Raw genomic sequence first — 11388 nt, 5'->3', positions numbered from 1 at the left:
ATGGAGCTGTCCATTCAAATAAATACATAATAATAATAATTTCCAGTGCTTCCTTTGGGGTGGAAACATGTCTTTTAAGCCTCAGATCTTTAAGCGTGTGCGGCGCCGTGGCTCAGAGGTGCTCAGACAAAGCCGCGCGCTCGCACATAAGAGCAGTTTGACCGATTTACACATCGCGTGCGAACTAACCGCTTCTCGTGACAGCGGGACAGATGCTTCTCAGGCAAACGCTGCCTTCACTGCAGGAAGTGTGGCGAGGCAGCACGGCGCATGCTCTCGTGCCTCTCCGACGAGCGCAGGATGAATTATCCCCTGCTGTAACACGGTAGGTACAAACTCTGACAATATGCTTTAAAAGTAGCAGGTGGTGTGTCAGACTTCCAGGTGGACCCAGTGTGTGGAAGAGGAGCGCGCGCCGTCGCACCCGTTGTTGGCCGGGGTGTGCGTGCTGCCGCACCAACAGACGTCAGCTCGAGTGGGTGAAGGAGGGTGAGAAAGGCACGCAACTGTCCGTGTAGGAGTTGGTGATCCAACAAGGGCTACTTGATACAGTGTGTGGAATATGTTGATCAGTTTATTGAAGGCTGCTCTTCACTGCATGGAGAGGTTTCCTGTTGTATCTCTCTGCCGTGGAATGATCTTAACAGACAGTTTGTGAATTAATTTCTCCTCCATCTCTCTCTGTGCTTTTGATTTGATTTCGTCGCACAGACTAACGCCTTAGCTGCTGCTTGTGTAGGAAAAGAATATCAGAGACAGAATCATACTAGAATTAATGCTGTGAGTATTGATTATGTGTTGTAGTCTTTACCAAACAGGGACGTTACACTTCTTTTTCCCCTCCAGTTTCTTTGACCACGGATAGTCAGTTTATTCACATGTGTGTTTCTATGCTGTGTATTTCTCACCAACTGTATTACCGGTTATTATTATAGACATGCAGTTACCTTATCTTTTCCTAAATTAACTGTAACTTTTTCAGAAATGTTATAGTGTGGACTACATAAAACTTTAACACATAACTGTCTGTCTCGGGAGACGGACAATAACTGGAATTTGAAGATCTGCTTGTAATGACTTGGTCACAACAATCCCGCAGATTGAATTTGTTCTTGCTCAACAGGTCTTTTATTGCTGTGATATTTGTGGCCAAAGTGGTGACCTAAACGCAACAAGGTTGCATAACACAGCGCTGACATGATTTGACCTAAGTGTTTCTCTCTAAATAGATGAAAAACATTTATGACGGGACATTTTACCTGTTGAGTCCAATGTGGTGATTAAATTGCAGTGCCACTGTTTTATAATTCAGGCCTTATAAACCAGGATTTAGAGAAGAATTTAAGCTTTTTTCCCATCCTCTAGAATAGTCATGCACATCCTCAACAGCACATATGAGGCATGGCCTGCCTATGTGAGGATTATGTCTTTTAAAACCCAGCATTGATTCATTTCTGTGACAGTTGCATGCTAGAAAAGTATGTTGGGAGAGGCTTTCATTGACTTGCCTATGCATTAAATAGCATCAGTGCATGCATGTGTGTGTGTGTCATCTGGATGTTAACATGCGTGCTCGGCCCTCTGTGCGTGCAGCTCTGTGGGGAAGGGTGATGGCGGGTGCTGAGGTCGTTGTGTCTTCAGGGGATCTCATGATGGTGAAAGAAGAGGAGGGGGAGTCCAGTGGCAACAACCATAAGACTCAAGTTATTCTGCACCTGCAGCCCATCCTGCATGGGTAACATGGCTTGTATATCATTATGGTCCCAGTAGATGATTTGCATCTGCTGTTTGATAAAATTGAGAAGCAAATGTAACTGTGAGACAGATTTTTGCATAAATGTATACGCAGATTTGCAGTATGAAGAAACCGTTTTCTGTACGCCTCTCGCTCATGTTAGGCAAATCTTACATTATCATTCAAAATCAGTGCTGTTTGGGATCAGTTCAGTGAAGGCTTAAGTTACAGAATCAGAAACAATAGGCCGTGCAGAGAAAAAGAAAATAACTCAGATTCAACTTTCAGGTTAGACATGCAGTCGCTATTTAACACATGTTTTTGCTCTTATATTCAGAATTGTTCAACTCTCAGCTAGCATTACACGATTCAAGTGTTTAGTCTGGGAATCTGTCGCCCTCTGCAGGATAAATGATGACATTGCCGACACTGGCACCACAGTCTTGGCCATAGAGACACACCATGGTATGTGACAGAGACATTTCCCTCCACAGAGTCATACAAAATCAATAACCTGTTTGTTTAATATGATGAATTTGATTATTGATCCATTGCTGTTTACTTCAAGCTGCTATTATTTTATAAATATAAAGAATATTGCTAAAGCTCTCGGGAAATTCCACACTGTTGCTGTGACTGGTTATGTTTTTGGTTCTTCATTTTTAGACGACAGTAAAGCTGAGGGAGAGGAGGTGGAGTACGGCTACCCCATCACCTGTGGAGACAGCAGGGCGGTTCTGCTATTCAAGAAGTTTGTGTGCCCTGGAATTAATGTCAGATGTGTCAAAGTAAGTTGATTAATTTTAATGTGTAAATATTATAGAGTAACTTAGTTAAAGGGACAGTTCAACTCAAAGTCCAACAAACACATTTGTCTTCTTGCCTGTAGTGCTGTTTATCGATCGATATAGTTTTGGTGTGAATTGCCAAGTTGTGGAGATAGAGATGAATAAAATGCAACTAGATGACACTCAGCACGTGGTGAAGAAATCAACAGTAACGTCTCTCTCCAGAAATGATGACCCGATTACTCAAGATAATCCATAGAACTTGTTGGAGGAAATTCCATGAAGGGAGTATCCCTTCAAACAGAACTACACCCGAATCACCATTCACCACAGAAGGAAGCGTGCAACTACATCCTCGGCTTGGCTAGCTTATTATCTTAGTTAGCTAGCCTCTAGTCCATGATTAAATGCTCGCTTCCTTCTGCAATATGATACTTTAGAAAGAAAATAGTTCCCACATGAAACTTCTCACAACAAGGTCTGCTGATTATCTTGCATAACTGGGTCATGAGTGCAATCTAGTTTCGTTATATTCAAGAGAAGGCCGGCAACTCTATGACCGCTAGCTCCAAAATTCAACAACTCACACCAAAGAAATCTTGATGGATAAATAACACTACAGGTAAGAGGTAAAATGAGCATTTTTGGTTTTGACGTGACTTTTAACCTTCCCTACTCATATGGATATGATAATCTTCACATCTTGTCTGTCATGTGTATTAATCTTTTCTCCCTATACTTTCAATAGTTCTCATGAACATTGTGTTGTCTTCTTGTTGTCTGCAGTTCAACGACCAGCTCATCAGTCCTAAGCAGTTTGTGCACCTGGCGGGGAAAGCCACTCTGAAGGACTGGAAGAGGGCCATCAGACTGGGAGGTGTAATGCTCAGGTAGACTTATAATATTATAGAAAAAGAAATATTTGTCTTTCTAACATTTTTCTTGTAGCTGGTGTGGAAACACATGCATGCTAACTGCATGCCAGGAGTCCTTCCATTACTTTGTGGCATTGGGGTTAAAGTGTCAGACTTTAAACACCTCAAACTAATGCAGTTAGCAGCATATCTCACTCATATAATTGGCACTTGTGTCGAGTCTGTCTGTCTTGGGCTTTGCCAGCACATTCCAGAGGCAGTCGGTAAGCAGCTTCATTATGATAGCAGGATCAAATAACACGCCAGCAAGCTGCTGAATGATACTTCTCACCCTTGTATCGTGTTAGCACTTGTTCTTGGTGTTGCAATGATTCAATATTACCAACTCAATGGGCAATATCTGCTCTTTTCATGTTCAGTCCTCCAGAGGTCAGATCAATGGGCCTTGAGCCAAGCAAACCTCTGGGATAGTTATCGGGATTGTTCAACAAATTCCATCCATACTTTAACTCCTCTCTGCAGCTGTGTGGCAAAAATACTTTTTTGGGATATTCTGTAGTGGTGTTTGTTTTTAACCTGCTTCTCCCCACGCAGGAAGATGATGGACTCTGGCCAGATAGATTTCTACCAGCATGACACCGTGTGCAGCAACACCTGCCGCAGCACTAAATTTGATGTGCTGATCAACAGCACGCGGCTTCCTCCAGGGACCTTGGTGCAGCCGAGCCCGTCGTGTCTGGCTCTCGACCCTCTTGGAGGACAGGTGCCTCCCCTGACAGGTAGATTTTCGTTGGCATTCACAGTTTGATGCTTTTCCTCCCACATATGCTTTGGCTGCTGTTTTGTTTTTTTTTATCACTGAGATGATGCTGACAGAAACTTTTGATGCCACCTGGTAATATTTCACTGCATCTGCAGTGATGAATGAACAATTGTAACACTCAAGGGCAATAAAGAATTAGCAACTTAGAGCATGAACAGTCACTTACCTTCAATAATGCACCACTCTTCTTACTGAGCCGCCACTGCGCAGAGAAAATATACAAATCTATGAAAAAACAAGTGAATATCCTTGGCAGCCTTCCCTCTTCCTACTCACATTCAATGATAATAAGAGATGTTTATGCACTCTATTTACAGTACGTCCCTTTTTGTATTTATTTCAGGAGAGGTTGTGCATGATGCTGTAGAGGTGGAGGAACCCCTGGAGGAGAAGTTCAGCCCAGCAGCAGAGTGGAGCGCCGGTCCAGCTCGGCCTGGAAACCCCACGACAGCCAATGGACACGCTGCAAAGAGAAAGAGGACTGACACACCTGGTAGATATAAGAAAATGGGTGTATGGGTGCTTGTTATGCAGTCTGAATAGGGTGAGGAAGAAAAAGACTATTTTGACAGATATGATGACTGCAGGATGATTCACCATTAGGGGAAATGATAGTCAAAATCATTATGATGTGACCTTTGTTGGTGTCTGTACGAACAAACATGTTCTGGAGAAAAAGATTCTAAGGTCAGGACATCTCAGCAGCTCTACAGCACTTCATTATAATCTGGTATTAACCACTTTGTCAGCTGACCAAGGGCAATGTCCTGGAGATAAATTTGGAAAGTTAGCATTTTATCATGGTATGAGCACAGATTGAGAACCCACCGACCTTCAGTCCTCCAGAGGCCACGCACTCAGCAGACATGTCCTTTAAAGGGTAACTTTTGAAAAAGAAGACGAATACGTGCATTTAAAAGGTGATGTCTCTGGTCCTGCTGTATCGATTTTTATCCGTTCTTTGTAAAACTGTCTAGCGTATATAACTGTCCAACAGTGTTATAGGACTGCAATGATTTTGCTTTTCAAACCCTGGTGCCTGCATTACCCACAATGCAACGCATAAAGCTACTGACTGACATCAGCAGAGGCAATTTATGAGATTGCTTGCAGCTTCCTCTGGAGCCACAAAAGGCTATATACAACTTTTATTCACATATTAAGTAGTACCCCCTGAGACCCGTGAGCACAATTTTAAGGATAAGTTCACTCAAGAATGAAAATTCTGTTATTATCAGCTCAAACTCATGCCGATGAAAAGACAGGTAAAGTTTTTTTTTTGTCCATAAAACATTTTTGGAGCTTCACAGCAAAACAGCACTGCAGGATTCTTCTAAAGAACTGAAGTAAATGAAATAAGGCAGAATGGCTCCATACAGCTCATCTGGTCTAATTCAGGTCCCTGGGAGCCGTGAGATCCCAAACTGATTTGAAAAGATGCACAGTCAAGCTCGACCTACCCACTTTGAAAGGTGTGCATGCTGACGTTTATTGGCCTAGCAGCAACAAAAGCGATTTCTGCTTTTGAAAGGAATGCTGCGGCGTTGATTTGCTGTGAAAATCCAGAAATGTTTTGTGGACTACAAAACTTGACCCATCTTTCCATTGGAATCGGGGTGAGTGGATGAGGATTTTTTTTTCAGGGGGTGAACATATCCTTTAATGTGTAAAATTGGTGGACCCTTTAAAGGACTGGCTTACAACCCTGTGTCACTGATGGATAAAATTTGCAAAGTGATGAGGAAAGGAGAGGCAACATTCAAGTTTGAACAGTCCTTGCATGAATAATAAATGAGCGGACACCAGAAAAACAGTGACATCTGTGAATATTACCATTGGTCCACCTACGGGCCCGTCAGTCCCTCGTGTCACGCCTCTTGCAGCCGCTGCTGTTTGACACCTCTGATACACCGAGCCAATGAACCTCTGAATCTGCAGCTGTGGGATGTTCTGCCATTCCTGCAGACTGGCCTTAAAAAGTTGCTGACCACTTGCAGGCGGAGTCGTGTCCTTTTATATTTGCCATTGACGGCATCATTTCCTTGCATGGCTTTTTCTTGCAGGGACCTAATCTTTGATTTAAGGCCTTTTAAAGGTGACCTGATTAGGCATTCTTCCCACTTTACCACAGACGGCATCGTAGCCTCAAGTGATCTTTTGCTAGAATGGAAAATTGCAGCGCCTCACTGCACAAGCGATATTACTTGTCACAGAGCTTAAAACAAATTGACAACTTTAAGCAAACGTACTCAACCCGTAGCCGTGTGCTCCTCTATCTCCAGAGGTGTGTTTCTTTCCATTAGTGTACATTCCCGATGCGCAGAGATAGATGAATTTAGCTTCAGATAGCTGTAAATGGGATTTGGAATATTTTCCGCGGGCATATTGCATTTATCTTGACAGACATTTAAGGAAATGTGAAAGTGGAAGCATTTCTTGCCGGATAAGATATCAAGCACTTCTGACATTTTATCACTCCAATGTACTCAACTTGTATTTTGCTCAGTTTTGTATAGCTCCCCAGTCATTTTTCAGCGTCCCTCCAATCGGCCCTGTCCTCCTTTCTCACCACTCAGTACCTCTTTTCTAACCCATTTTCCTACTCTTTCCTCTCTTACCGCTATCACCCATTTAACATCCTCTCTCCAAGTGCCGCACCTCTCCCATTTCCCCTATCTCTGTATATCTTTTTTTCATTGTTTCTCCAACCCTGACACTTCTTCCTACGTTTCTCTCCCCAATTTATTACTCTCTTTTCAATTCTTTAACTCTCCCCAGATCTCACTTCCAGGCATTTCCCTGCCTCCGTCTCATTTATCCCGCATTTCTTATTTATTCTGCTTTGCTTTTTCTTCCCATTGAGTCCAATCTATTTTTCTGCCCAACTCCCACGCACACATAGGAAAATGAAATCTCTTCACCATAATTGCGGCCATACCTCTTTTTCTCCTATTTTGCCGTGGCACTTTTTTTTTTGTTTTTAAATGTGACGACAAACAAAACACACACACACACACACACACACACACACACACACCGTTCCCCCTAGTTCATTATAATGTTCCACCTTCTCCAGACGGAGTGTTGAGCCTGTGGAAGGGTGTGGCAGACTCTGGGCTGATGGGGGAGGTTCTGTCCAGTCTGCAGACTGAATTATTAGCCACTCTGAAAGGAGTGGAGGTTCGCAGTGAGAAGGCCAACCTGCAGGAGACAGGTGAGTTCCCGCAGTGGGACCAGGTTTTTTGGATATCCCTGTGTTGGAGTTCCAACAACGTTGTAGTTAATGCTACTCTAGGTTCATCATTACAACTGACCAAAAAGTAACAGAGTCCACATGGGGAGCAGGTCATAGTGGATGAATGGGTCCAGCAGAGGACATTTTACCTAGGAGACCACAGATTGAAATGAATGTATCATCAATCAGATAGATAAAAGTACTGATTCTGATAATCATAAAAATGCTGAAAATTGAATCCAGTAATCGGCCAGTTGATAATTGGTAGACCCATAAAATACAGTATAAATACACATATAAATACTTTAACTCACTTGTACTTTTCATACTTAATTACATTTAATATATACTTTAGGGCCTTTACTCAATTACTATTTGTAAGGGCAACGCTCACTTTTACTAAAGTAATATTTTAACATAAATGATACTTGTATATGGCTGACTTATGTTTTTTTCGTTGACGCTTTATTTCCTTTTTATTTAGATTTTTCTGCATCAAAGATACTAGGTTAGGTTTAGCAAAAGATCATGGTTTGGGTTGAAATAGACCCTTCCACAATGTTAACCTAATGATAGACAGGCTGACCGTCTCACATGTGCCTATTTTTCCAGTCTTTTTTTCGAGTCACACAGCTAGAACCTCATAAAATGTGATAAGTCAGTTGTAATGCCAGTCCTGCAGCAACACGGCAAACTAATGGTCATTATTTAATTCACATTTCTCAAAGTGATTTGATGTGGACAAGCTGACTCCTGCTGTTTTTGTTTTGGCAGATGCCATCATACTCAATTCCCTGTGTAAGATGTGTGGGCTTTTAGACTCAGTGAAGCAAGCTCTGGACCTGAAGCGCAGCCAGGATGAAGAGAACAAAATCCATAACAATGATTATGGTGAGAAAGCTGTTGCAGTACATACATACAGTGAGTGAGACCAAGTCCCTCCCATTACCACTATGGGACCTTATTAAAAACTAAAAAAGTACATTAGTACCATTGTGAATTGTGCCATTAATTACAAATATGCCATTTGTCAAGTATTAGACTGTGAAAATACATAGTATGAAAGACAACCCACCCAATAGATGCTTAATTGATGACATTTCATTTAGTAATTATAAAACCCTTAATTGAAACCCTGTAGAGTCCACATGCTAGCTCGCAATTCACTCTGGATCAACAAATGATTTGACTCTGGCCGTTGACTACACCGGATGGGGAGGGACTCTGCCTCTCTATGGATTGAATGAACTAACATGCTGTTTCTTTTTAGTGTTGGATGACATTTTGGAGGAACAGAGGAAGCAGAGTTGTGATAAAAGCACCTCCTACAAAGTTAAATCCTTGAAACACCTACGACCTCAACGTCACAACCCATCAAACAGCCAAACCCACAACTTTCTGTCCCCCGTCCAGTCCAGGCCAGTGATCCAACCTCTCTCTGTTACTGGTTTGTCTGCTTCATCTTACGCTCAGCTCACCATCAATCCTCAGCTCTTCACCCATTTCTCTCATCACCATGCCAGAGCTGGCAGGATGGACCGAGATGGCCATAGCAGCATGCTAGAAAGGGAGCATGAGCTCAGTGAGAACCAGGAGAAGCTTCACAGGCTCAGACAGGAGGGCGTGGACAAAGAGGACGCCTCAGGGACCCACAAAGAGCTTGGACAGAGGACTGTTCAGTTTCAACCAGACCCTCACTTGAAAAGTGAGGAGATGGAGGGGACAGAGGGCTTGCATGACATTGAAAAGGTGGTTATAGGAAGAAAGGCATCAAAGAAACATAAAATCAAGTGAGGGAGAGAGACAATCGCAAAGGGACGCTGGATTAGGTGAGGGAATGTGCCTGAGGCCTGAAGACTGATAGGGGAAAAGATTTCAAAAACAGCGTACTGTTGTCAAACTACTTTTTTTCTTGTGATCTCATTTATGAATTGTGGTTACTTCAGTTGTGGTTACGTCAGCGATGTTAATGGCACTGATTTGTTCACAAAGAGCATTTTGGACATTTTTTTTCTTACATTTTATCAACTTCAAACACAGCAGAGGTGGAATGATTAGTTGATCTATTAATTACTTGACAGAGAGAAGGTTAATTTGCAAGGATTTTGATAATCGATGAATTGTTTCATTTAAGCAAAAATGCCCAAAATGCACTGGTCCCCGCTTCTCATATGTGAATACTTATTGTTTTTCTTATTCTTATATTTGAGTTTTGGACTGTTGTTTGAACAAACTGTGCTATATTTTACAAGACGTATGTTTGGGGAGATTGAAATACACATTTTTGACTATTTTCAGATTCTGTGACTTTGTGACATCACGGTATCCTACCATGGTCACATTTTCATAGATAATGCCTAGTTTGGCATGTAGGAATTGATTTAGCACAGCTGCTCTGTTGTCAGCGGCGCTTGCTTCGGCATGCTGACCAATCAGAGGAGACTGGGTGTTCGGGAAGACGGGCCGTAAAGAGACAGGAGCTAAAACTGAGTGTTTCAGACAGAGGGTGAATACAGAGCTGCAGCACTGGACAGTATGAGAAACCTTACGTGTTTTTGAGCATTAAAGCATGTACACCTGTTTCGGTAGTAACCCCAAAATGAACCTGAAATGAGCATACTAAGTCTCCTTTAATAAAAAATAATCACCAATTAATTAAGATTTAAATCTTTAGTTGATGAATACACAGACTTAATTTCTCTCCATTTATTGTATATAGTATCAACACCAGGTTTGTGTGAGAGTGTCTCCAACATTTTAAGATGCCTTTAAGATGTCTGTAAATATATTGACCTTGCTAAAAGTAATCTGCAACTTTTTCAGGTATTTGTGACCTCGTACTTTTCTAATTAATTTCTGATACTATTTGTAATTGAAAACATGTATTTCATGAGATACACTTGTGTGTGGAATTTGATATGATTTTGACTTTGTGAAATACTGTATAACTCACTCAGGCTTGTGTTTATAATGCCTCAAATCTATGCACCCGGACTCTCACTGTCTGAAGAGTAACATCATTCTTGACAGTGAAAACTACGTATGAAGTAAGTATTGTGACTCTTAACACGCTGTTGCTTCAAACAGGGTACTGTGCTTCATACACAACTACACATACATTTACTTTCCCCGTCTCTTTATCATAGAAAAGACCTAAAAGAGAAAAAATTGTGATGCACATGAGAGGATGATGAACGAACACTGATGTTCCAAAGTGACCATGTGAGAGATGAACACATTTAAAAATGAAAAATGTTGTTTATTTTTTTAACAGTAATATGTTCAAGAGCTAAAGTCAGTGTTGTTGATTAGAACTGTAAAATGTCTGTGGGTCACTGACTTTGTGACAGTACAGATAAGAAAAGTACTCACTGCAGGAAGCCAATATATTAGTTTTTTTGAGTTTGTGTTAATTCTTCTACTGACACAATTGTTGGTGTAATTAATCTAATCTTTCCTCTACTCTCATCTTTTCTCTAGTCAGCAGGGGTGCCCTTAGACATTTCTTTATATGAGGGCCAGAAGGGGCCACTGGAAAATCTTGGGGTGGGCACCAAAAAGTGGGGTGGTGTGTTGGCATTTACAGATGGTCAAATTTGTCCGGCTGGCTATGCATTTGTTATTTTCATCTTATTCCCATTTTTTTATGCGCTGTAAATTAATAGTATATAATGTTAAATATCAGATGAAAGCATATTATGCAAAGGGCACTCATTACTGAGAAGCATATTATGCAAATGCTACTCACCAACTCTCGCTAACTTCTGGTTGAAATACCTGTTACTTCTATTCATCAGAACAAAAGTTCACAGATAATCCAACAGCTCTGTTGGGTAACACAATAATTTATGGTGTCAAACAAAAATGTGTGGTGTGTGGCCAGATGTGCACCAAGCTTCAAAGTTTACCTCACAGATAGCAGCGTAGCAGCA

The 11388-nt window shown here is 41.6% G+C and overlaps 1 protein-coding gene across 2 annotated transcripts; it reads left to right on the top strand.

Annotated features, from left to right (window-relative positions):
• Window positions 1-37: 37 nt before the first annotated feature.
• LOC115567575 (glucocorticoid modulatory element-binding protein 1-like) lies at window positions 38-10858 on the top strand. Of its 2 annotated transcripts, XM_030394295.1 has the most exons (10): window positions 504-650; window positions 1594-1735; window positions 2142-2200; window positions 2402-2523; window positions 3310-3413; window positions 3993-4177; window positions 4565-4714; window positions 7298-7435; window positions 8231-8347; window positions 8727-10858. In XM_030394295.1, exons 1-10 carry the CDS (start codon window positions 563-565, stop codon window positions 9248-9250), a joined length of 1629 nt encoding a protein of 542 aa, XP_030250155.1. In that variant the 5' UTR covers window positions 504-562; the 3' UTR covers window positions 9251-10858. The 2 variants fall into 2 exon arrangements, with proteins under 2 accessions (XP_030250156.1, XP_030250155.1); XM_030394296.1 differs by lacking the exons at window positions 504-650; window positions 1594-1735 and adding an exon at window positions 38-325 and having other exon boundaries at window positions 8231-8377.
• The last annotated feature ends 530 nt before the right edge of the window (window positions 10859-11388 follow it).

The sequence above is a fragment of the Sparus aurata genome, chromosome 17, assembly GCF_900880675.1.
Source record: "Sparus aurata chromosome 17, fSpaAur1.1, whole genome shotgun sequence".
In the NCBI taxonomy this organism is placed as follows: domain Eukaryota; kingdom Metazoa; phylum Chordata; class Actinopteri; order Spariformes; family Sparidae; genus Sparus; species Sparus aurata.
This window is presented reverse-complemented; position numbering and strand designations above follow the sequence as displayed.

Excerpts from the sequence above, each read along its gene's own strand:
- LOC115567575 (XM_030394295.1), top strand. The coding sequence starts at position 563 with ATGTTGATCAGTTTATTGAAGGCTGCTCTTCACTGCATGGAGAGGTTT. Across the intron at positions 2,201-2,401 it reads GGCCATAGAGACACACCATG|ACGACAGTAAAGCTGAGGGA; the intron begins GTATGTGACAGA and ends CTTCATTTTTAG. Across the intron at positions 4,178-4,564 it reads ACAGGTGCCTCCCCTGACAG|GAGAGGTTGTGCATGATGCT; the intron begins GTAGATTTTCGT and ends TATTTATTTCAG.